Below are 21,416 nucleotides of genomic sequence, written 5' to 3'. Positions count from 1 at the left end.
AAGAAAACAATTCCACTTAAAACAGCATCAAAAACGTGTTTAGGAATTAATGAAGCAGGTAAAAGACTGTAATGATAAAAAGTACAAAACACTGCTGAAAGAAAGAAAACATAAAATAATGGAAAGATACCCCATGTTCATGAATTGAAAGACTTAATATTGTTAAAACGTTGTCATTAAATACCCAAAGTGATCTACAATATCAATGCAAGTCCTATCAAAATCCCAATGGCATTCTTTGTAGAAGTAGAAAAAAATCCATCCAAAAATTCATATGAAATCTCATGAAACTCTAAATAGTGAAACCACCTTGAAAAGAACAAAGTTGGAGGAGTCATACTTTCTGATTTCAGAACTTACTACAAAGCAGTATGGTACTGGTATAAAAACAGACATATAGACCAATAAAATGGAGAGTCCATAAATAATCCCTCACACATATGGTCAAATAATTTTTGATGAGGGTGCAAAGACCATTCAGTAAGGAAAGGATAGTCTTTTTAACAAATGGTGCTTGGAAAGCTGGATATCTAATCACAAAAGAATGAAGCTGGACCCTTAAAACTATATACAAAAATTAACTAAAAATGGATCAAAAGTACAAACTTAAGAACTAAAACTATAAAACTCTTGGAAGAAAACATGAGGGAAAGATTCATGTCACTGGATTTGGCAATGACTTGTTGGATATGACTCCACAGGTGCAGGAAACAACAACAACAAAATTAGACAAATTAGACCATCAAAATTAAAAACTTTTGTGCACCAAAGTATGCAATCAACAGAGTAAAAAGGCAATTCACAGAAAGGGGTAAGATATTTGCAAATCATGTATCTGATAAAGGATTAATATCCAGAATATGTAGAGAACTCCTAAAACTCAACAATAATAGAAACAACACGCTATTCAAAAATAGGCAAAGGAATTGAATAAACATTATTCTAAAAATATACAAATGGCCAATAAGCACGGGAAAAGATGATGATGACCATCATAAATCATTAGGAAGATACAAATAAAACCACAATGGACTTCTGGCCAAGATGAAGGCCTAGACAGACACGCTGCATCTCCTTCTACAACTAAGAAGGAATGCAACTACCTGGATACTAGAGACAACCAGGAGTTCCAGAAAACTGAACCACATGGAAGTCCAACAAACAAAGATATAAAGAAGAAATACTCATCCAGACAGGTAGGAGGGGCGAAGTGAATGTGGTGTGATGGCGGTGGCAGCAGCGGTGGCAGCGGCGGCAGGGGTAGGCCAGCAGAAAGCGCAGTCAAACATTTAAAAAAGTCAAGGGGGACTCCTGGGAAGCACTCCCAGCACCAGACCAGACCGCACAGCTCACAGTTCCAGCACCAGGGACAATAAAGCCTCATTGCTTCTGACTGTGCAAACCAGTGGGGGTTGGGGCAAAGGCAGAAACTGCTGGTCACTCAGCAGAGTCCGCTTGTTTAAAGGGCCCCCATGGTCCTAGAACGTCTGCAGACTCTTCCACTCTGGAAACAGCTGCCAGGGCAATAGCTAGAGAGGTGCCAGTCCCATACAGAAGTGGGAGAAGTCCCTGGATAAAGGGCGAGTGCTGAGCAAGCAGCATTGTTCCCTCTCAGACCCCTCCCTCACACAAAGTGCCACAACGTGGTGAAACAGGTAGCCCTGTACTGACGAATCCCTAAGGCTCTGCCCCTTACAATGTAACAGGAACAAAAGCTCTAAGACACAGAGGCAAACAAACACAGGAGCCTGTCAAGATGAGGAGAGAGAGAAGTATGGCCCAAAAGGCAGAATGCATCAAGGTTCCAGTGGGAGAACTAAGCGATGAGAAGATAGCCAAGCTAACAAATGAAGAGATAGCCAACCTAACAGATGCAGAATTTAAAACACTGGTGATAAAGATGCTCACAGACTTGACAGATATGCTTAAGTATGGCAAACGCATAAGGGAAGAAGTGAAGGCTATGCTAAATGAAATGAAGGAAAATCCACACAAAACCAATGGTAAAGAGAAGGAAACAGGGGTTCAAATCTATGATTTGGAATACAAGGAAGAAACAGTCAACCAGTACAAAATGAAGAAACAAGAATTGAAAAAAATGAGGAGAGGCTTTGGAACCTCTGGGACAACTTTAAATGTGCCAACATTTAGAATGGAAGGGCAGATAAAGTGCTTCCCAGACAAGGTAAAGCTAAAAGAGTTCATCATCACCAAGCCATTATTATATGAAATGTTAAAGGGACTTATTTAAGGAAAAGAAGATCAACACTATGAACATGAAAATGACAACAAACTCACAACTATCAACAACTGAACCTAAAGAATAAAAACAAAAACAAACTAAGCAAACAATCAGAACAGGAACAGAATCATAGGTGCGGGGATCATTTGCAGGGTTGTCAGCTGGGAGGGGGAAGGAGGAGAAATGGGGAAAGGGTGCAGGGATTAAGAAGCATAATTGATTGGTACAAAATACACAGGGGGATGTTAAGAATACTATAGGAAAGGGTGAAGCCAAAGAACTTATATGCACAACCCATGGGCATGAACTAAGGGGGGGGGGATTGCTGGAGTGAAGGGTGGTACTGGGAAGAGGGGAGTAAAGGGAAAAGAAATTGGGAATACTGTAACAACATAATCAATAAAATATAGTTTAAAAAAACCCACAAGGAGATACCACCTAACACCAATTAGAATATCTACAAACAAACAAACAAAAAAACCTAATTAAAAGTTTTGGTGAGGATATGGAGAAAAGGAAGTGTTGTGCACTGCTGGTGGGAATATAAAATGGTACAGCTGTTATGTTAAATAGTGTAGTGGTTCTTCACATAATTAAAAATAGAATTATCATATGATACAGCAACTTCACTTCTGGTAAACACCCAAAAAACTAAAAAGCAGGTCTGGAGGATATATCTGTGCATCCATGTTCATAGAGCATTATTCACAATAACCAAAGGGTGGAAGCAACCCAAATGTTCATTAAGGGATGAATGCATAGGAAATATATGATATACAGTCACACATCACTTAATAATAGAGATATATTCTGAGAAATGCATCACTGGCAATTTGGTCATTGTGCTAACATGACAGAGTGTACTCATACAAACCTAGATGTTACAGCCCACTGCACACCTAGACTATACGATATAGCCTATTGTTCCGAGGCTACACAAACCTGTACAGCATGTTACTGTACTAAATACTATAGGCAACTATAATGCACCTGTATTTGTGTATCCCAACATTAAAAAGGTACACTAAAAATAGGATATAAAAGATAAAAATGGTATGCCTGAACAGGACACTTACCATGTATGGAACCTGCAGGACTAGAAACTGCAGTGAGTGAATGTGAAGGGAAGGGGACAATGGGGAGTTGTTGATTAACAGATAGACTTTCCGGTTTTGCAAGATAAAAAAGTTTTCGAGATTGGAAGCACAACAACGTGAATGTACTTAACACTGTACACTTAAAAATGGTTAAGATGGTAAATTTTATGTTATGTGCATTTTATAACAATTTTTAATAATTAAAAAATTATGTTTTAGATATCTATTTAAAATGGTTTTTCTTCAAATCAATATTAGACCTAAAGAGAAAAGACTTTCTAGTGACAAAGAAACCATAAGCATAATAAATACCCGTAATAAAGTATGTATTGACTAGTAAATACAATATTGATGAATCTGCTCAAAGTCTTAATGGCCTTTGTATCAATCTGTGAAAAGTAAAAGCCTCTGAGAGAAGTGAATAAGTAAATGATTCCCAATCATCATGTTCCAATAAAATTTAGTTGTTTTAAATTTCTATCTACAAGATTATAAAGTATTTTTAGACAATAGTAAGCAGCATAATCTTCCTATTTAAATAAAAACACTTACCTGCTAAGTAATTCTAGCCCAGCAGAGTATTTTGGCAAATATGAAACAGTCCTGCCAAAAGAAACACTTATTTTACTTAGAAAAAAAAGGTTACATGCAAGAATTTTGACATTGTCAATTGTAATGTGAAATATTTTAAAATCACTAATGACAACTTACCTGAACTTTTAGAGAAATGTATTGCTTCATTTCAAAGTTAATATAATGCAATATCTCTATCAACTATCACTTTGCCCTACAGAATATTTTAAGCAAATAATAATATAATAAACACTTTATTGCAATGCAAAATAATTTTTTTTAATTCATCTTCTAGATTCAAAGTGAAATTTGGTCATATGCTTTACTTTATTTAAAAATGACACCAGCTGGCGACAAGATGGCTGTGGAGTAGGAGAGGTGATCTCACACTGCCTCTCAGAACCAAGCTGAAAATAAATACAACTAGGGGAACAGCCACCTGAAATAACAACCGAGGACTACCTGAGCAGGAGATATGATACTTAACCAAGGATGGTGAAAACCACTTTGCGACCACTAGAAAGGGCAGCGACTTGAAAAGGGCCAGCACCGCTTTTATGGGCAGTGGCCAGAACCAATTTCACAGGCGGTGGCTGAGGCAGCCACACAGCTGAGGGAGCTTCTCCCAGAGAGGAGTGAGGCCTGCACCTCAGGCTGGGTTCCCAAGCACAGAGCACCAGTGTTGGGATCACCTGCACATGCAGGATCCGGTGGTGAAAGGCCATGGATTGTTTTCTTTTTGTCTGCAGGAGAAAGACGGATCCTGCGAGAGACAAAGCCACCTTTTCTGTTTCTTTTTTTCCCTTTCGTTTGTTCTAAGGGGCCAATGCACAGGATCCGCATTCCCGGCCACTCACCTTTGTCCTGAGTGAAGGGAGGGCAGAATAGTCTGCAGTGGGGCAAGGAGAATCAGAACTGGGAGGCTTTGGGAAGAGCTGTGGGGAAGCTGCTGCTGGGTTCCCAGTGCTGGATATAACCCCATACTGCAGCAGCCATTCTTCTTCAGGAGAAAAAAAAAAAAAAAAAAAAAAAAGGCAAGCCCCTCCCAGGGGAAAAACAACTACCCCTATCCTGTGGGAAAACCCACTTTCCCCAGCCTCTGAAAGCCTCCTAGCTCCATCCTCGAGAATCCCAGCCACTACACCCTTTGAATTCCTGCTTGCCCCACCCAGCATCCTTCTTACTTTCTCCCAACCTGACCCTTATCCTCTGAAGAGGAGACGCCAACATAGGCAGATTCAGTGAGCTCCAGACCTGGTACTACCAGCAGCCAGCCTAGATTCACAGCTTGAATTCACCTGGGAATCTCCAAGCCCAGCACAAGTAGCAACCATCTCAGATAGCTTTACAGCTCAGGCAGGGTGCCACAGGCAAAACAAAGGTGGGGGCTGACCCTAGCCTACACCACTGGGGAAACCCCAGAGCCAGCACACCCAGTGGACAGCAACAGACGACCAGTGCGTAAGGGATAAAGAAGCCAGTGACTCAAAGCAGTAGGAGATAATTAACAGATGAATCATAGAAAAGGGGAGAGGAAATGACATTCTGCAGCTCCTCACACATATCTCTGGGATCAAAAGGAGGAAGATTGTCATCATCAAGCACAAAGAAATGGGAAGATGTAGCTAGATAACTTTGCAAGTAAGTTGGAGATAGACCTATAACTACATTACGCTTAATTAGACCTATAACTACATTACCCTTAATTAATCACAGCCTTAGTTAAGTAGTTAATTGCTTTAGATTGTGAACCTGGATTAACCAGCAATGGAGAAATGGGGGAGAAGGAGAGGGGAGGGGGAACTAATTGCATTAGTGAGGGGGAGCTAATCGTGTTAATATAAAACCAGTTTACTTTGTCCACTTCACGCAGCATGCCCCTGGCTGGCTGTGCACCCAACTCTGCAGACTCGTGAATAAATGCCTCGCCTTGCTGCTCAAGTCCTGTGTCCCGGTGTTTTACTGTGAGCGTTTCTCACGCGTGGGAGCACCATTGTTATCAAGCAGAGCAGGGCTCGTTCACATGGCACCTTGGTGTAAGACTCAACAATTAGTGTTGAGAGAAACAGGTCTCTATTTACAATATTCCAACCTTGGCGGGGGCTGGGAGCACTTCAGCTCAGAGCCCTGTTTTCCCACAAAAACCAGCACCTCCCTTGCTCCCCAAAAGGTTATAAACAAAAATCAAGCCAAATAGTTCCTCATTCCCTATCTGTTAGCTCTCTCCTTTAGGATCTGGGGTATGTTGTCATCAGCCACCGTATAATAGTCCAGAAAAGCGTGTGCCATGTTACAGTGGATCGTGGTGAAGTCCAGGAGAAGCACAAGCCCTAAGAGAGTGTTCTCTCCTTATGTTCCGAGTTCCAAGAGTCCAGCTAGAGTTCAGCACTGCAAGGCAGAATCCTTGGTGGCTTCAGTCAGCTGGAGCAGGCATGATCAAAGCAGCAGCATGCCTGCATTCCTATTAGCCCAGACCACATGGCCAAATCCTGATTACAAACTACACAGACACTTCTTCCTACTTACCATGCTCACAGCTCCTTCCTCATGGCTACTCCTCTTCTGCACTTCAACACTCACTCCGCCTGCATGGCCCTCTCTCATGGCGGACCAGCTCTCCTACAAAGCTCCCTAGCTGTTACATCATGGTTCTCTCTCTCCACACTAGACCTCCTAGTTGACTTCCATCTACATCCTTTCAGACTGCATGGCCTCTCTCCTTTTATCCTCATGGTGCTCCCTAATTTTAAGTGCTGACCTTGAGCACCATATGTCATTGTTATGAAAAGTATCTTAAGCCTATCATCCGCCCTTATACCTGAGGGTAGCATAGCTTCCCTTCAGGAAAGGCTAATATCTTAAGCCTATCATCTGCCCTTTTGCCCTTTTGGGTTGCAGCACAGCTATTATTTAAGTAACTACTTACTACAGATATGCAAAGTAACAAAAATTGTATTATCTCCTTTTCCCATCCCCAAAACCAGGGGCTGTGGGGACTTTGGGGACGGCTCCGGTTCTGTTACACCACCACCCTGCCCCTGCGCAGCTGATCCTCCACAGAAGGTGGAGGTTTGTGGTCAGTGGTTACAGCCAGTCCTTGCAGCTGAATGGCCTGGGTAAATCCCTCCCATTGATCTGCCCCAATAGCAACCAAGGCTCAAATACAAGAGGAGGGTGTACTCAGCCCACACAAAAGGTGCACCTCCAGTACCCAGCTTGGGTGACAGGGGAGGCTGTGCCACTGCAGCCTACAGGACACCTACTACATTAGTCCATACCAAGACACAGAGTCAAAGTAGCTCTACCTAGTACACAGAAACAAACACAAGGAGGCTGACAAATTGAGGAGGCAAAAAATATGGCCCAAATGAAAGAACAGAACAAAAACCCAGAAAAAGAACTAAAGGAAATGGAGATAGCCAACCTAACAGATGCAGAGTTCAAAACACTGGTGACCAGGATGCTCAGAGAAATGACTGAGTATGGCCACAAAATAAAGGTTATACAAAGTAAAATAAAGAAAAATATATAGGAAACCAACAGTGATGGGGAAGGAAGCTGGAATTCAAATCAACAGTTTTAAAAAAAGGAATAAACATTTACCTGGAATAGAAGGATGAAAAAAAATTGAAAATATGAGGAGAGTATTAGGAACCTCTGGGACAACTTTAAACGTACCAACATCTGAATCATAGGGGTGCCAGAAGGAGAAGAATAGAAAGAAATTGAAAACTTATTAGAAAAAATAATGAAGAAAAACTTGCCAAATTTGGAGAAGGAAATAGACATGTAAGTCCAGGAAGCACAGAGAGTCCCAAACAAGCTGGACCCAAAGAGGACCACACCAAGACACACATCATAATTAAAATGCCAAAGGTTCAAGATAAAGAGAGAATCTTAAAAGCATTGAGAGAAAAGCAGAGTTACCTACAAAGGAAATCCCATAAGACTGTCAGTTGATTCTCAAAAGACACTTTGCAGACAAAAGGGGAGCTGTCAAGAATTATTCAAAGTGATGAAAAGTAAGGACCTACAACAAGTTTACTCTAGTCAGCAAAGCTATCATTTAGAAGAAAGGGCAGATAAAGTACTTCCCAGACAAGGTAAAGTTAAAGGAATTCATCATCACCAAGCCATTATTACATGAAATGTTAAAGGGACTTATTTAAGAAAAAGAAGATCAAAACTATGAACATTAAAATGACAACAAACTCACAACGATCAACAGCTGAATCTAAAAAGTAAAAACAAAACAAACTAAGCAAACAATGAGAACAGGAATAGAATAATAAACATGGGGATCATTTGGAGGGTTATCTGCTGGTCAGGGAAAGGGCGAGGAATGGGGGATTGGTGCATGGGTGAAGAAGCATAATTGGCAGGAACAAAATGGACAGGGGGATATTAAGAACAGTATACAAAACCACTGCAATCAAGACAGTCTGGTACTGACATGAGAACAGACATACAGATCAAAGGAACAAAATAGAGAGCCCAGAAATAAACCCACATCTCTATGGTCAATTAATATTTGACAAAAGGGGAAGAAGCATAAAATGGAGTAAAAATAGACTCTTCAATAAATGGTGTTGTGAGAATTGGAATGGTACATGCAAAAAAAAAAATGGAACTTGACCACCACCTTACACCCTACACCAGAATAAACTCAAAATGGATAAAAGACTTAAATATGTTGTGATGCCATAAAAATTTTAGCAGAAAACATATGTAGGAAAATTTCAGATATCCCATGAAGCAATATTTTTGCTGCTATAGCTCCTAGGGCAAGGGAAATAAAGGAAAAAATAAACAAATGGAGCTACATCAAATTAAAAGGCTTCTGCTTAGCTAAAGAAACCATCAGGACAATGAAAAGGGAACCCACTGTATGGGAGAACATTATTTGCCAATGATACATTGGACAAGTATTTACGATCCAAAATATATAAAGATCTCATACAACTCAACACCAGGGAGATAAACAATCCAATTTAAAAATGGGCAATGGACCTGAATAGACAATTCTTCAAGGAGGACCCACAGAGGGCCCACAGACTTACAAAAGGAGACTCAACATCACTAACCATCGGAGAGATACAAATTAAAGCCACAATGGGATATCACTTCACACTTTTAAAATGGCTATCATTAGTAAGGCAACAACAAGTGCTGGCAAGAGGGTGGAGAAAGGGGAACCCTAGTGCGCTGTTGGTGGAAACACTGACTGGTGCAGCCACTATGGAAAACAGTATGGAATTTCCTCAAGAGGTTAAAAGTGGAACTACCTTTTCACCCAGTGATTCCACTTCTGGGAATATACCCTAAGAATCCCAAAACACCAATAAAGAATTTATGCACCCCTATGTTTATAACAGAGCTATTTACAATAGCCAAGTGTTGGAAACAGCCTAAGTGCCCATCAGTAGATGGGTGGATTAAAAAAGTTGGTATATTTACACAATGAAATACTGTGAAGCAGAAGAAAAGAAGGAATTTCTACCTTTTGCAACAGCATGGATGGAACTGAAGACTATTATGCTAAGTGAAATAAGCCAGGCAGCAAAAGACAAATACCATATGATATCACTTATAAGAGGCAGCTAATGAACAAAATAAACTAATGAGCAAAAGAGAACCAGAGGCACAGAATCATGGAACAGACTGACAGCGGTAAGAGGGGATGAAGGAGGTGGGGAATGTTTGAAAGAAGGTGAAGGGACTAGTCAAAGAACATATATGAAGGACCCATGGAAATGGACAACTGTGTAGGGATGGACTATAGAAATGGGGGGTGAGGCAGAGGGGACTAAAGGGAGAGGAATTGGGACAAGTGTAACAGCATAAACAATACAATATTACTTAAAAAATGACACTAGTGTTTTCATATATAACAGGTAACAGGGCTAAAGACGCTTGCTTGCCAAATACTGTTCCATTTTTAATTTGTTTCTTAATAATGCAGAATTTTTAATTTGCTCTTAGTATACAAATAAAAATTATTAAATGTGATTGAACAATAACCACTGACTGTCAGTGTAAAAAATTACATTTCATTATTTTTTCAACCATTTTACAATTTTATCAAAAAATTTTCCAGTGTTACAAAATTTAGAAAGAATCAATAAATTGTATTGTGATCATATGCACTCAACGGATCTAAAACCCATCAAAGTAATTATACTATTATGACTACAATCAAAAGTTGGACAAAATTTAAGTCAAAGTAAATTAAAACTTACCCCACACTTACCTTGGTTTGCTTTTTATTTTAGCTTCTCTTGACTTGTCACTTAAAGTTTTCAACCTATAATTCAACAAGTATAAAATATTCTTAGAGCTCAAGAAATTTTTCAACAGTAAATTTCACAACTGTTCATCTTTGGGTCAGATGAGCTAATTTATTTTTAGCAAGAATTAAGCATTTCTACAGAAAAGTATTTGTAAAAACATACAGTGTTTACTATATGTTAGCTATCACAAATAAAAAATCTGTAGCAAACATATGTAGTATACTGTAAAAACAAATAGTCTCACTATATGTGAGAAACTGCAAATGGGAAATTTGTAGCAAACATTTTTATATTTTTTCTTGTCTCAAATTCTTTTTTGTAGAAACAATTCCAAAATGTTATCAGACTAGAGAAACCTGGCATCGTTAGAAAAAGAAGTCCACATAGGTGAACTTGGTAGGTTTAACGAAGCTAAGCCGCACATTTTAAGTAAATACTATGCCATACATTCAAATCTCTAAGTACCAACATTTGGTGAAATTTTAGCTATTTATAAGCTTTCTAAAATGTATTACAAACCTTCTTTCATTAAAGAGGACATGGTATATTCTAACACTTTCATAAACTCTAGGTCATAATTTATGACTACCATTGACTGCATTTTTGTGGCAAAGCAGTACGCTCCTCACATGTTTCCAAGCTAGGAATGCCTCTTCATTTACCAGCTTGATACCAATCTACATTAGTTTTTTAAATTGGTTTGGGATCCTGCATCTATTTTTTCTAAATTTAAATTTTCCATCCCCACCACTGGCCATCTGTTTATCAGTTATCACCTACTGCTTCTGTGAGCTGCTTAACTCTACAGCTTCTTTCCCTTCTATATGCTATTTTTTAAAGCAAATAGAATGGGGAAAATATACAAATGAAAAACATATAAATGGGTCAGAAACCCATATATATAATGAAATAGGCTTTTCTATATATAAATATTAAGTTCATAAACTTTGTATAATTTATTTCACTTCATTGGCCCACTGTTACCTTCTTTTGGCTGTGGACTCTGTACTATATTATTGAGGTTGCCAAAAAGCAAGTGTAGGTGATATAATCTCATATGAGATATTGCTGTACATTCTCTTGATTACTTCAACAAATATTCATTTCTAAATAAAGTCTGAAAGACAGACAATAGTACCACTGCTAGCCCCCACACAGCCTTTGTAAAAATTGAAATAAGTGCTCCTTTCTCAAGACATCTTAACTGCCATCAGTCAAAAACTGTCCTAATACACACTCCCTCTCATACAAATGTCCCAGCCCTGTGCTGCGTAGTATACAATCTGCACAACTATACATGCAAACCCTGACACAATATTCCATCTTTTTTTGTCAATAATGCCTGGCTAAACATCAGAAAATATACCGCAAGAATCCTGAAACACCAATTCAAAAATACCTATGCGCCCCAATGCCCATAGCAGCACTATTTACAATAGCCAAGTGCTGGAAACAGCCTAAGTGCCCATCAGTAATTGAGTGGAAAAAAACAAAACAAAATTGTGGTACATTTACTTAATGGGATATTACACAGCAGAAAGAAAGAACTCCTACCCTTGGTGACAGCATGGATGGAACTGGAGAGTATTATGCTAAGTGAAATAAGCCAGGTGGTGAAAGACAAATACTATATAATCTCACCTATAAGTAGACCCTAATAAACAAACAAACAAATGAGCAAAACAGAACCAGAGGGATGTCAACAAGGGACAGACTAACAGTGACTAGTGGGAAGGAGGATGGGGGATAACAGGGGAAAGGAAAGGAAGGGTCCAGTCAAAGAACATGTATAAAGGACCCATGGACATGGGCAACAAGGTGGGGACTGACTCCGTGAGTAAGGGGTAGGGGCTGGGCAGGGTAGGGGAGAGCCACGGGGGGGAAATTGGGACACCTATAATAGAATAAAAAACTTTTTTTTTGAAAGGAACTTCTGATTAAATGACTTCAAAAAATTGGAATGCCAATTTCATACAAACTTTTATATTACTCTATGTACTTTTTCAAAAATTAAAATATCGATGAGATTGATTTATCTACAATTTTAAAGACTAAATAATCTCTTTAATACAAACTAATTTGTATATATCTCCAGATGAGTCTAGGAAATTGTATTAAAGAAGTCTAATCTGTCCTAGAGAAACAATAAAACCTGCCAAGTGTACCTTGGAAACTAGTAAGCCTGGTATAAAATAGATTACGCAACAACTAGGGAAAGGTATTTTGATAGCTATGCTCTACCATTTCTACTCCACAGTTAGAGAAAAGCACTTAGTTTTGAAATCCTAAGTAGGATTATCCTAGATAGTCCATACAGCAGTGCATTACACTCAAAATTATTTTAGTATTATTTCTAGTGATTCAGGAAAATTGCATATGTTTAGCTGTTATAAGGATATTGAAAGGGAACTGCTAAGATCCTCTTTGGACCGCTAGTATGTGATCTCACATGTATCAAGGTTGGTATTTCAAATATTTATTTCTTTATTTATTTTTTCTTTTTTTTAATCCCTAATAATAGTGGGGGTGTGGAGGGGAGGGTCAAATATTTATTTCTAAAATAACCTTTCAGAAACAAGTCAGAGAATGACAAATACCTCATGATTTCACTTACATGTGAAAATAAAAAAATAAAAACAAAGAAACAAAATGAAACAAAAACAGACTTAGAGAAACAATGAACAAACTGATGTTTGCCAGAGAGGTGGGGATAGGTGAAAAAAGTGAAGGAGAATGTAGTTAATAATAGTGTGATAACCTGACACGGTTCATTACAAGACAAATACTAACCTTAGTGTGGTGAGCATATCATAAAATGTATAAATGTCAAATCACTATGTTGTACACCTGAAACCAATAATATTGTATAACAAGTACACTTTAATTACAAAAAAAAAAAAAAAAAAAAAAAAAGCAGTTCCAAGTCTGTTAGGTAACACATAAGAAGGTTGGGGAAGAAAGTTAAGCAGACAGGCTACTTTGGCAGTACAAAATAAAATATCTCTAGCTATTTATATACCTATAACAAAAGAGAAGAGAAAAAACCACAAGTCTGAAATGCTGCACAAAGAAGTGAGAAATAATCATCACTGCCATTGCTGTTTCTTTTACTTTTCGTCATATTAAATTCAAATCATTTCCTATAAAATGCACATGGTATTCTTTTATCAATCAAAGTAATTCAACTGAATGTTGCATCTTTTCTTCACTCATACTTTAATAAAATGCTTATATTGCATTATTGTTCAATTTATTGCATAATGTTAACCATTAGTCCCAGTCATGTTAATATCCTAGATATCTTTAAAAGTGCAGAACTTTGGATTATTATATAATGTCAGGATTCAATAAAGATCACTTTTAAAATAAAATAAACTTTTAATTTCTCATTTGTAATATATCAACTTTGGGATTCTCCCTCCCTCTGCCCCCACCCCCCCCCCAAAAAAACACCCTAGTTGGGAATAACAGAGAAAGAGGGAATGTTATACAGAGCTAGAAATAAAATTGAAGGAATCAAAGAAAGCTTCCCCATGTGGCTCCTTAACAACCATATGCTTAAAAATTTAGTCTTTAACTGAATGTAAGGTGTAGAATTTATCTGATCTGGAAATATGACTATGGACTGGATAATTGATAATGTCAAAGAATTAGTGTTCATTTCATTAGGTTAGATACTGGCGTTGCATTTATGCAATATCTGTATTTTTTTTAGAGATGCAAACTGATGTATTAGAGATAATAGACAAGTCTGAGATTTACTTTACAAATAAGAGGAGAGACAAAGCAACTGTGGCAATAGTTGACAATTGTTGAATCTGAACAATGAATGGATATAGGGGGTCACTGTGTTATTCTGTTTTTGTGTATATTTGAAACTTCATTAAAAAATTTTCTTAACCAAAAAACCAAAACAGTCTTTTTGATCATCTTTTCTCATCACACCTTTTCCATATAAATTGCCAATGTGCCAAAATTCAGAATAGAAACTGCTGGAGAAAACAAAGTAGCTAGAAGAAAATAAGAAACAGTAAAGTTCAGGAGAGAAAAACAGGGTTAAAATGATTCTTATTTTAGGCTGAAGAATATATGAGGTCGGATATATTCAACAAGTAACAAAAAAAGCAAAAAGGTCCTTTTTTAAAATACATTCTAGAGCAAGAATTCAACTGAAAGTAGCTTAACATTTTTATTTTGGCATAACTCTACTTAAGTTTCTCACAGTGACCCTGTGCTGGAAATAACCCACCAATGAAGTCTATTTAATCTACCACAGTGTTATGACACACTGAGAAGGAAATACCAATCTAGGTGTAAATGCCCCAGTTTCCTCAAACATAAAATGGTTGTATTATACTGACCACAATGATTTGCCACAAGAATAAAATAAAATTCCAAATATGACTTTGGTAGCATTCTGTAAAGTATAGAGCTAATTAAAACAAAAAGTATCACCATCAAGAAAGGTAAGAAACTATTAACATTACTGGGCCAACATAAAACAAAAAGGAGGTCCCCCCATGCACCAGTTCCCATACAGGACTTCTTCAGTGTTCCTAATCTTCCTATTACTATGTACCCCCAGGAAGACATAAGTGCTGCTGTGTGAGTATATTAATATACAGACTTCAGTGAGGCACCTGAAAATTATTTTCTACCAAAAGCAACTAATACACCTTTTTGAGTTCAGAGCACTAAACCTCAAATTCATCACAGTGCTTCAATATTTATTTTTAGATTGTCCCAAAGACTTAACCTTAATTTGACACCAGCACATTTATTTCTTCAAGCTTTGTGGGAACTACTAACATGGAGGCATCTTATTAAGAAATGGAGGTGATTAGCAAAACTGCTTAGACAAAAAAATTTAAAACGAAGTAGATAAACAGAATGATACACAGAGCAATGACTGAAGAACAGAAAATGGCATGGGGTGACCCTGATGGCCCTCTCTTTATTTGCACCTCAATTTCCTACTCATCTAACTTTGTCAACTATTATAAAAGATGAGGATGGTTGCTTTAAAACACCACAATATATTAGCATCTTTTGTCATTTAGGTTGAATTCCTTTAATCATGTTCATGTCTCCATTACTGTGACTTTAAATTGTGTTTATAAATACAAATCCAATCTACTATATTTACCCATTAATGTTCAATGTTTTTCTTTTCTTAAACGCAAGTCAGGAAAACACAAAAGCATCAATCACACTTAAAAGTACATGACTCCCTAATCTCTGAACCCTAAGAGAGTCACCAAAAGCTGCATAGACTCAGGGAAGAGAGAGAAATTCAGACTACATTCTAATTAATCCCAAATACACCACTTGAGTTCTGACCTCTCTCCTTGAGTATTTCTTAAATTTCTAACTTTTAGAGGTCAAGCAATTAAGTTACCTCACAACCAATTTACTGTCAACTGCTCCTTCCCTCTTAAAACTATTCTTAAATCCTTTCATGCTGGTAAATGACATCATTTAAGATACTCCAAAATTAACATCCTCAATTTCTCCACCTTTTTCACTTCCTACATCTCACTGTTTACAAATTTGACCAGAGCCCTGTCATGTCCATTCCTTCTTTTAAACTTCTACCAGTTCCGCCTTGCCCTCTCTTACCTGGTCTATAATGATAGCCTCCTAAATAATCTCCCTGTTCCCCATATCTAGTCCTCCCATCACACTGCCTCCAAAATTATCCTTCCAGAAATCTAGATAGGTTCATGTTGCTCCCCTTCACAAAACACCTTCAAAATATTCAGTCAACCTAAAAATGAGCCAGGATCATCCTATATAGAGTAGCAATCACGCCATTCCCCATCCCCCTTAACTTGCTTTATTTTTAGTAACAGTACAAATGACCTTCTAGATATTTGTCTCCTGCCACTAGATAATAATGCTGGGCATTATTTGCTGTCTGGTGTGTTCTCTGCTATATCCTTAGCTCCTAGAATAGTACCTGTCACAGAGAAAGCAGTCAATCAATATTTGGTAAATATATTAACTTAGCAAAGCATTAAAGATCCTGTATTATCAGTCACTAAACTTCCTTTCCAGCTTTATCTCCCATAGCTGCTTTCATCTCTGAAAGGCCCTTTCCCATATCTATCACAATCCCTCTTTACTCAACAAGGCTCAGTTTAGAGGCCACCTCCTCCTTGAAGCCTTCTGCAAAAGCACCTGAATTAATGACTCTTTTCCTCTGGGCTCACATACATCACCTGTATCTTTAATACTCAGTTACCTCTTTGCTTTACATCACTACCAGTCTAGGGCATATGGAGGGCAGAAATCTTTTAGTCAATTTTGCAGCCCCAGGATGTAATTCAATATATAGACACTGCTAGCAAAGGCTATGCAAAACTGAGCACATGACTCCTTAAATCTTTTTTTAAAAATAAAATGAAAAAAGCGTCTATGAAAAAGGACAGTTTGGGTGCCTAGTCTAGTGTCTGGCACTTGGTATGAATTCAGTAACTATCTACTACATCAAGTTGAATAATGAGATAGCTTTCTGCCTATTAAAAAGGTGAACAGTTCTGGAAGAGTCAACATTTCAGGCAAAATCTCACCATTTTACCACACTGTGAATTAGATGTAGAGATCCCCACCTTTGAGCAGGTTCTGATACTATAGGAGGGGAGAAGAGAGAATAAGCATACTGGGTGGAGGCTGACACAGAGGTGGCTTTGAGGGGTAAACACCTACTGCCTTGGTTGCAGCTAGTAGTAACACATTTTCTATCCCTTCCCACAAGAACTCAGAGCATTACAAAGAGGAAACGCCAGCCAGTGACAGGCAGCTGTAAACCATAAGTAGGAAATCTGATTTTCAGTTCCATGAAGGGTTTTGCATGCCTGAACACTTCAGTCCTGAGGCCTTTGGTCATAACTACTCCAAAAGTAAAAATCAAAGCCCCCGGTAGATGTGAAGTGTGCACTTCAGTGTATCTATCTAAAAGTTTCCCTCAGAGCTCAAGCCAGATGTTCTACATGCACTCTCCCAAAGACTCCAAGAGTTCTGAGTTAAATCTAATCAGGGCTCAAGAAAGAGGAAGAGTGAGGCCCAGAACAATCCTGTGGCCTTTGGGCCAGCTAGCCATCTGCTTATGTCAGAAAGGGACAAAACTTCTGGGTTTATCTCAATTTTGACATAATGTTATTATGAATAAACTTTTTTAAAAAAAGGCCATAAGTCCATGGACAACCAATAGTCCTCCACAGGCCATGAGCAATCTCCACACTACCCTTACCTGAGGATCTTTAGTTGTATTCTTTCTCAGTTTGAATGGAAGGTGGAAATTCATGGTATTCTTCAGATATACTTTAATCACTAATGTGACATTCTCTTGTTGAGAACAATGAAGAAGAATCTTATTTTACTTAAAAAACAGTTAATTTTCCTACAGTTAAACTACAGTTATATAAATTTTCAGAAACTGAAAATGAGCACCACAATAAAGCTGCTGCTCTCAGTGACTGGGAATAAGCAACACTGGCCACACTGAAACAGCTCAGAAAAGGACCAGAGCTCCCAATTCTACAGCCTGATTACCTAGGCCAACCTGAACGCCTGAAGTTTCCAATTATTTGAGCTGCTCTGGCTTCTACAGGCATTATCTCCAAGTGTTCTAAAGCAATGCTAGGTCCAGTTAGATAATCTGGGGAAGTGAGAGCCATCTCACTCCTTCAGTGCCTTCACATGATACACACACGTGCTGTGTTTAAGTTCATCTTTTCTAAGCAAGGCAAAATATTCAATTGTGTAAAATAGGTGACTCTCAAGAAGCTCTATATATAAGAGTTTACTGAAGTAAATTAAGTGGGTTTTTCCTTGGTAAGAACTGCAGAGAAATTTGAGAACCTGACAAAAGTGAACATCAGAGTTTAGAGTTTCCAGTCACCCGGAAGACAACCATCACTTGGAAGTAAGCTATTTCTCTGCCAGGTTAACAGGCACACACTGGCAAGTCCAGCGGTTTGTCAGCTGAGAGTGACCCGTGTAAGGAGAAAGACAAACAAGGGCCTCAATGGAATGAAAGCCCTCTCAGGATGTCTAATCCCAAACTAACCCCACTCTATGGCATCTTGCATGAAGTCAGTTTCCATAGAGTTCTAATCACATCCCCTCAACCCTCTCCCTAAAGTCAGGTTATCCAGCTCTCCCAGGATGGTTTTGATCGAGAGTCCATATTCCTGGGTAAGTTTAACTTTCTTAACAAAGGTCAGGCATATGAATGGGTTCTGAGGCAACCACACCACCTGAGAGTTAGAGTAACTACCAGAAGATGCACTGTTATTCCATCAAGGAATTCCTTGAAGTAATGATGATAACAGGGCTGTACCATGCTCATGTTACAAGTAGACCATTTCCGCATCATATCAAAATATTTCAATGCAATAATTTACACTCTGAAGAGAAGTTACTATTTAAAGGAGTAAAAATGCAAACACGCAAGCACACCATCAATATATGACTCCTAGAACCTCTATAATTAATATTATTAAGAATGCCAAAACAACCAAAAAGGCTTTATAGGTGAGTGCTCAACTACTTGCCAAATGACAAACAATATAAATATTTTTGTCCAATAAAAGTTTAGCTAACATCTTTCTCACGAGAAATTTAAAACAGCATTTTTCAAGCTGCCCTCATGTTCAGAGCATTCTCCAAAGAACTTGTCAGCTAAAGATGACCAATCCTTAATAAAGGTGACAGGCAACCTTCCTAATAATGAAAAAATTAAAATGAATTAAGCACTAAGTAATAACAATAGTGATACAGAGTAACAATGATGGTTACATGTGTTTGACATGTAATCCTCACAATAACCCTTTATTGTATGGTCGTGGAAACTGAGGTAATTCGGGTAACTTGCAGAAATACGTTTAAGTGGTAGAGATGAGAACCTGTGATTCCCAGACTTTGCCGCACACTGGAATCATCTGCTTGGGGGGTGGGGAGGGGGTTGGTCTTTAAAACTCCATCCTCGGTCTAATTTAATTGGTATGAGCTGCGACCCAGGTATCAGAGTGTTAAAGGTGCCCAGGTGACTCCAAGCAAAATTTGAGAAGCGCTTGATTTTTGCTCTTAACCACTAGGAGTCAATAGTATTGCTGCAGTTCTGTTGTTTCTCTTGCCCAAGAGTTTGTTCGTTGAGACGCTAAAACCTGGGCGAAGGGAGAGAGAAAGCAAAAGGGGAAAAAGGAACAAGTCTTGCCAAGGGTTACAGTGCGAGCCGAGACTGGACGCAGACTGATCGGCAGTGAACGTGAAAGTTGCGCCGCGGCGGACTTGGGGAGGGGGCGGTGGTCCCGCTCCCTCCGGGGCCGAGAGGGCAGGTGTCCCGGAGGAGTTCGAGGGCGCAGAGAGGGCGCGGGGTCACAGTCTCGCTGGGAGGCGCTCTCCCTTTCACGTGACGCCCCTCCTCCGGCCCGCGGATGCCGCTGGGAGTAGGTACCGCGTGTCCCCAGCGCAAGCCTGTACTCTCCAGACCACCCCGGCCCCCGGGGCGCGAGTCAGAGCCAGGCCCTTGGGACCTAAGTTACTTTGTGCCGCATGCCAATGCCGGAAAGTTCGTTACTTTCCTCCGCGAGGCGGTGATGGGAGGCGTAGGACAGGACTGGACCGGGGTGCGGGGAGGGGAAGGAGGCGGTGTCCTGGGCTGACGCCCAGCTCCCCGGCTGGCACAGGCGTTCCCCACCTCGCACCCCCCTTTCCCGCTTCCTTTCCGTCCCCACCGTATACCCACCCGGAGGTGAAATCCTGCTGCACGCTCAGCAGCCTCTCACGCAGGGTCTCCAGCATCGCTGCCACTGTTTCTCCTCGGTCGAGGTCACACACCTGCGCGCTGCCCTCCCCTCCGCGCACCTGTCACCCGCGCGCTCCGCACTCCCGCGGCCTGCCCCGCCCCCGGCCGGGCCTTAGTCCCCGCGTCGCAGCGCCTTCCGCGTTCCGTCGGGGCTCTCGCGCTCTCGCCCCGCCCCGCCCCGCCCCGCGCAGCCGCAGTGGGCCGTACCGGGCTCGGACTGCGGATAAGGGGCGGCCCTTCCCTCCCCGCAGAAAAAGCAAGGGGCTCAGATGCCTTTATCAATCTAACCCAATCTAGGCCAGCTCGTTTTTCTCTTTAAAATGGAAGTGGTATCGAGGAAGAATGTTTTAAGTTGAGGGCTCCTTTGAGTGCAATGCTGGTTTTTATGGTTTGGAGGCAAGCTGGATAAATTCCTGTAGGAAATTGTTTCATGGATCCTGGATCAAATTGTTTCGTTGACCTTGAGTGAGCTCGTTAACCACCTGAACCTCAGTTTCTTCGTTCATAAAGTGGCAATAAGAATCAACTGTTTCGACATTCTTATTTTCCACTTTCTCTTCAGCCTATTCCATCAGGCTTTTGTGCACTTCACACCAAAGGAGGTTGCCTTGTCCAGCCAGGAGTGACCACCATGTGCCCATACCGTTTGCTTCTTATCTGCCCAGATTTTTGTTGTTGTTTATTTCTCAGTGTTTCTCAATGCAATTCCTTGCCCCATTCTTACAATTCATCCTCTCCTGCCTTCAAGAACACCATACTTCCACTCTTCCTTCGTCTCCACTCCTATTTCAACAGCTGCTCTGCAGGCTCCATCTCCAGTTTATGCTCTCTGATTATCCTGTAAATTACGTCAATGCACCGATGGTGCCCAAATCTCCATCTTCAGCCCTGTCCTCCTTCCCCCTCCTTCAGTTCATATCAGTTGTTTACTCATGCATCCAATGGACATCTCAAACTCATCATACCCAAAACTGAAAATTTGATTGCGTACTTACCCCCTAAACTGCGCATCTCCCCGTCTTTCTAATTGCAGTAAATAGCACCACCATCCACAAAGTTGCTTAAGTTAAGCCACCTGAAATCACCCCTAGTTCCTCCCTTGTCCTCATCCTCTGTATTAATCCATCCAGTCTAATCAATTTTATTTCTAAAGTAATGCTGGAACCTGCTCCCCTTTCTCCATCTTCACTACCATCACTGTAGTCCAAGGCACCACCATCTTTCACCAGGAACATGGACAGCTCTCCTGATTCCACTCGTTCACCACCCACACCCTGTAATCCACCTCTGACACAGCAGCCTAACAAAATTATTTAAGAGAGCAATCAGATCATGTTGCTCTCCTGCTTAAAATCCTTCCGTTGCTTTCTGTGCACTTAGCATAAAATTCAAACTCCTTATTT

The 21,416-nt window shown here is 39.8% G+C and overlaps 1 protein-coding gene across 2 annotated transcripts in view; it reads right to left on the bottom strand.

The window, feature by feature from the left end:
- The window catches only part of DTNBP1 (dystrobrevin binding protein 1), a 165,521-nt gene extending 145,380 nt beyond the window's left edge, over nucleotides 1-20,141 (bottom strand). The window contains exons 1-3 of one of the 2 annotated variants that reach the window (XM_090269791.1): nucleotides 19,954-20,141; nucleotides 10,163-10,216; nucleotides 3,892-3,942 (exon numbers count right to left, since the gene is read on the bottom strand). In XM_090269791.1, the coding sequence (XP_090125917.1) occupies nucleotides 3,892-3,942; nucleotides 10,163-10,216; nucleotides 19,954-20,009 (161 nt within the window). In that variant the 5' untranslated portion in view covers nucleotides 20,010-20,141. The remainder of the gene's footprint in view (nucleotides 1-3,891; nucleotides 3,943-10,162; nucleotides 10,217-19,953) is intronic. The other variant, XM_090269792.1, reaches the window with a different exon arrangement.
- Nucleotides 20,142-21,416: the final 1,275 nt, after the last annotated feature.

This window comes from Furipterus horrens, unplaced genomic scaffold (assembly GCF_987537825.1).
Source record: "Furipterus horrens unplaced genomic scaffold, mFurHor1.1.pri manual_scaffold_3, whole genome shotgun sequence".
NCBI classification, from domain to species: domain Eukaryota; kingdom Metazoa; phylum Chordata; class Mammalia; order Chiroptera; family Furipteridae; genus Furipterus; species Furipterus horrens.
The sequence above is the reverse complement of the archived record's forward strand: the minus strand, read 5'-3'. Positions and strand labels throughout refer to the sequence as shown.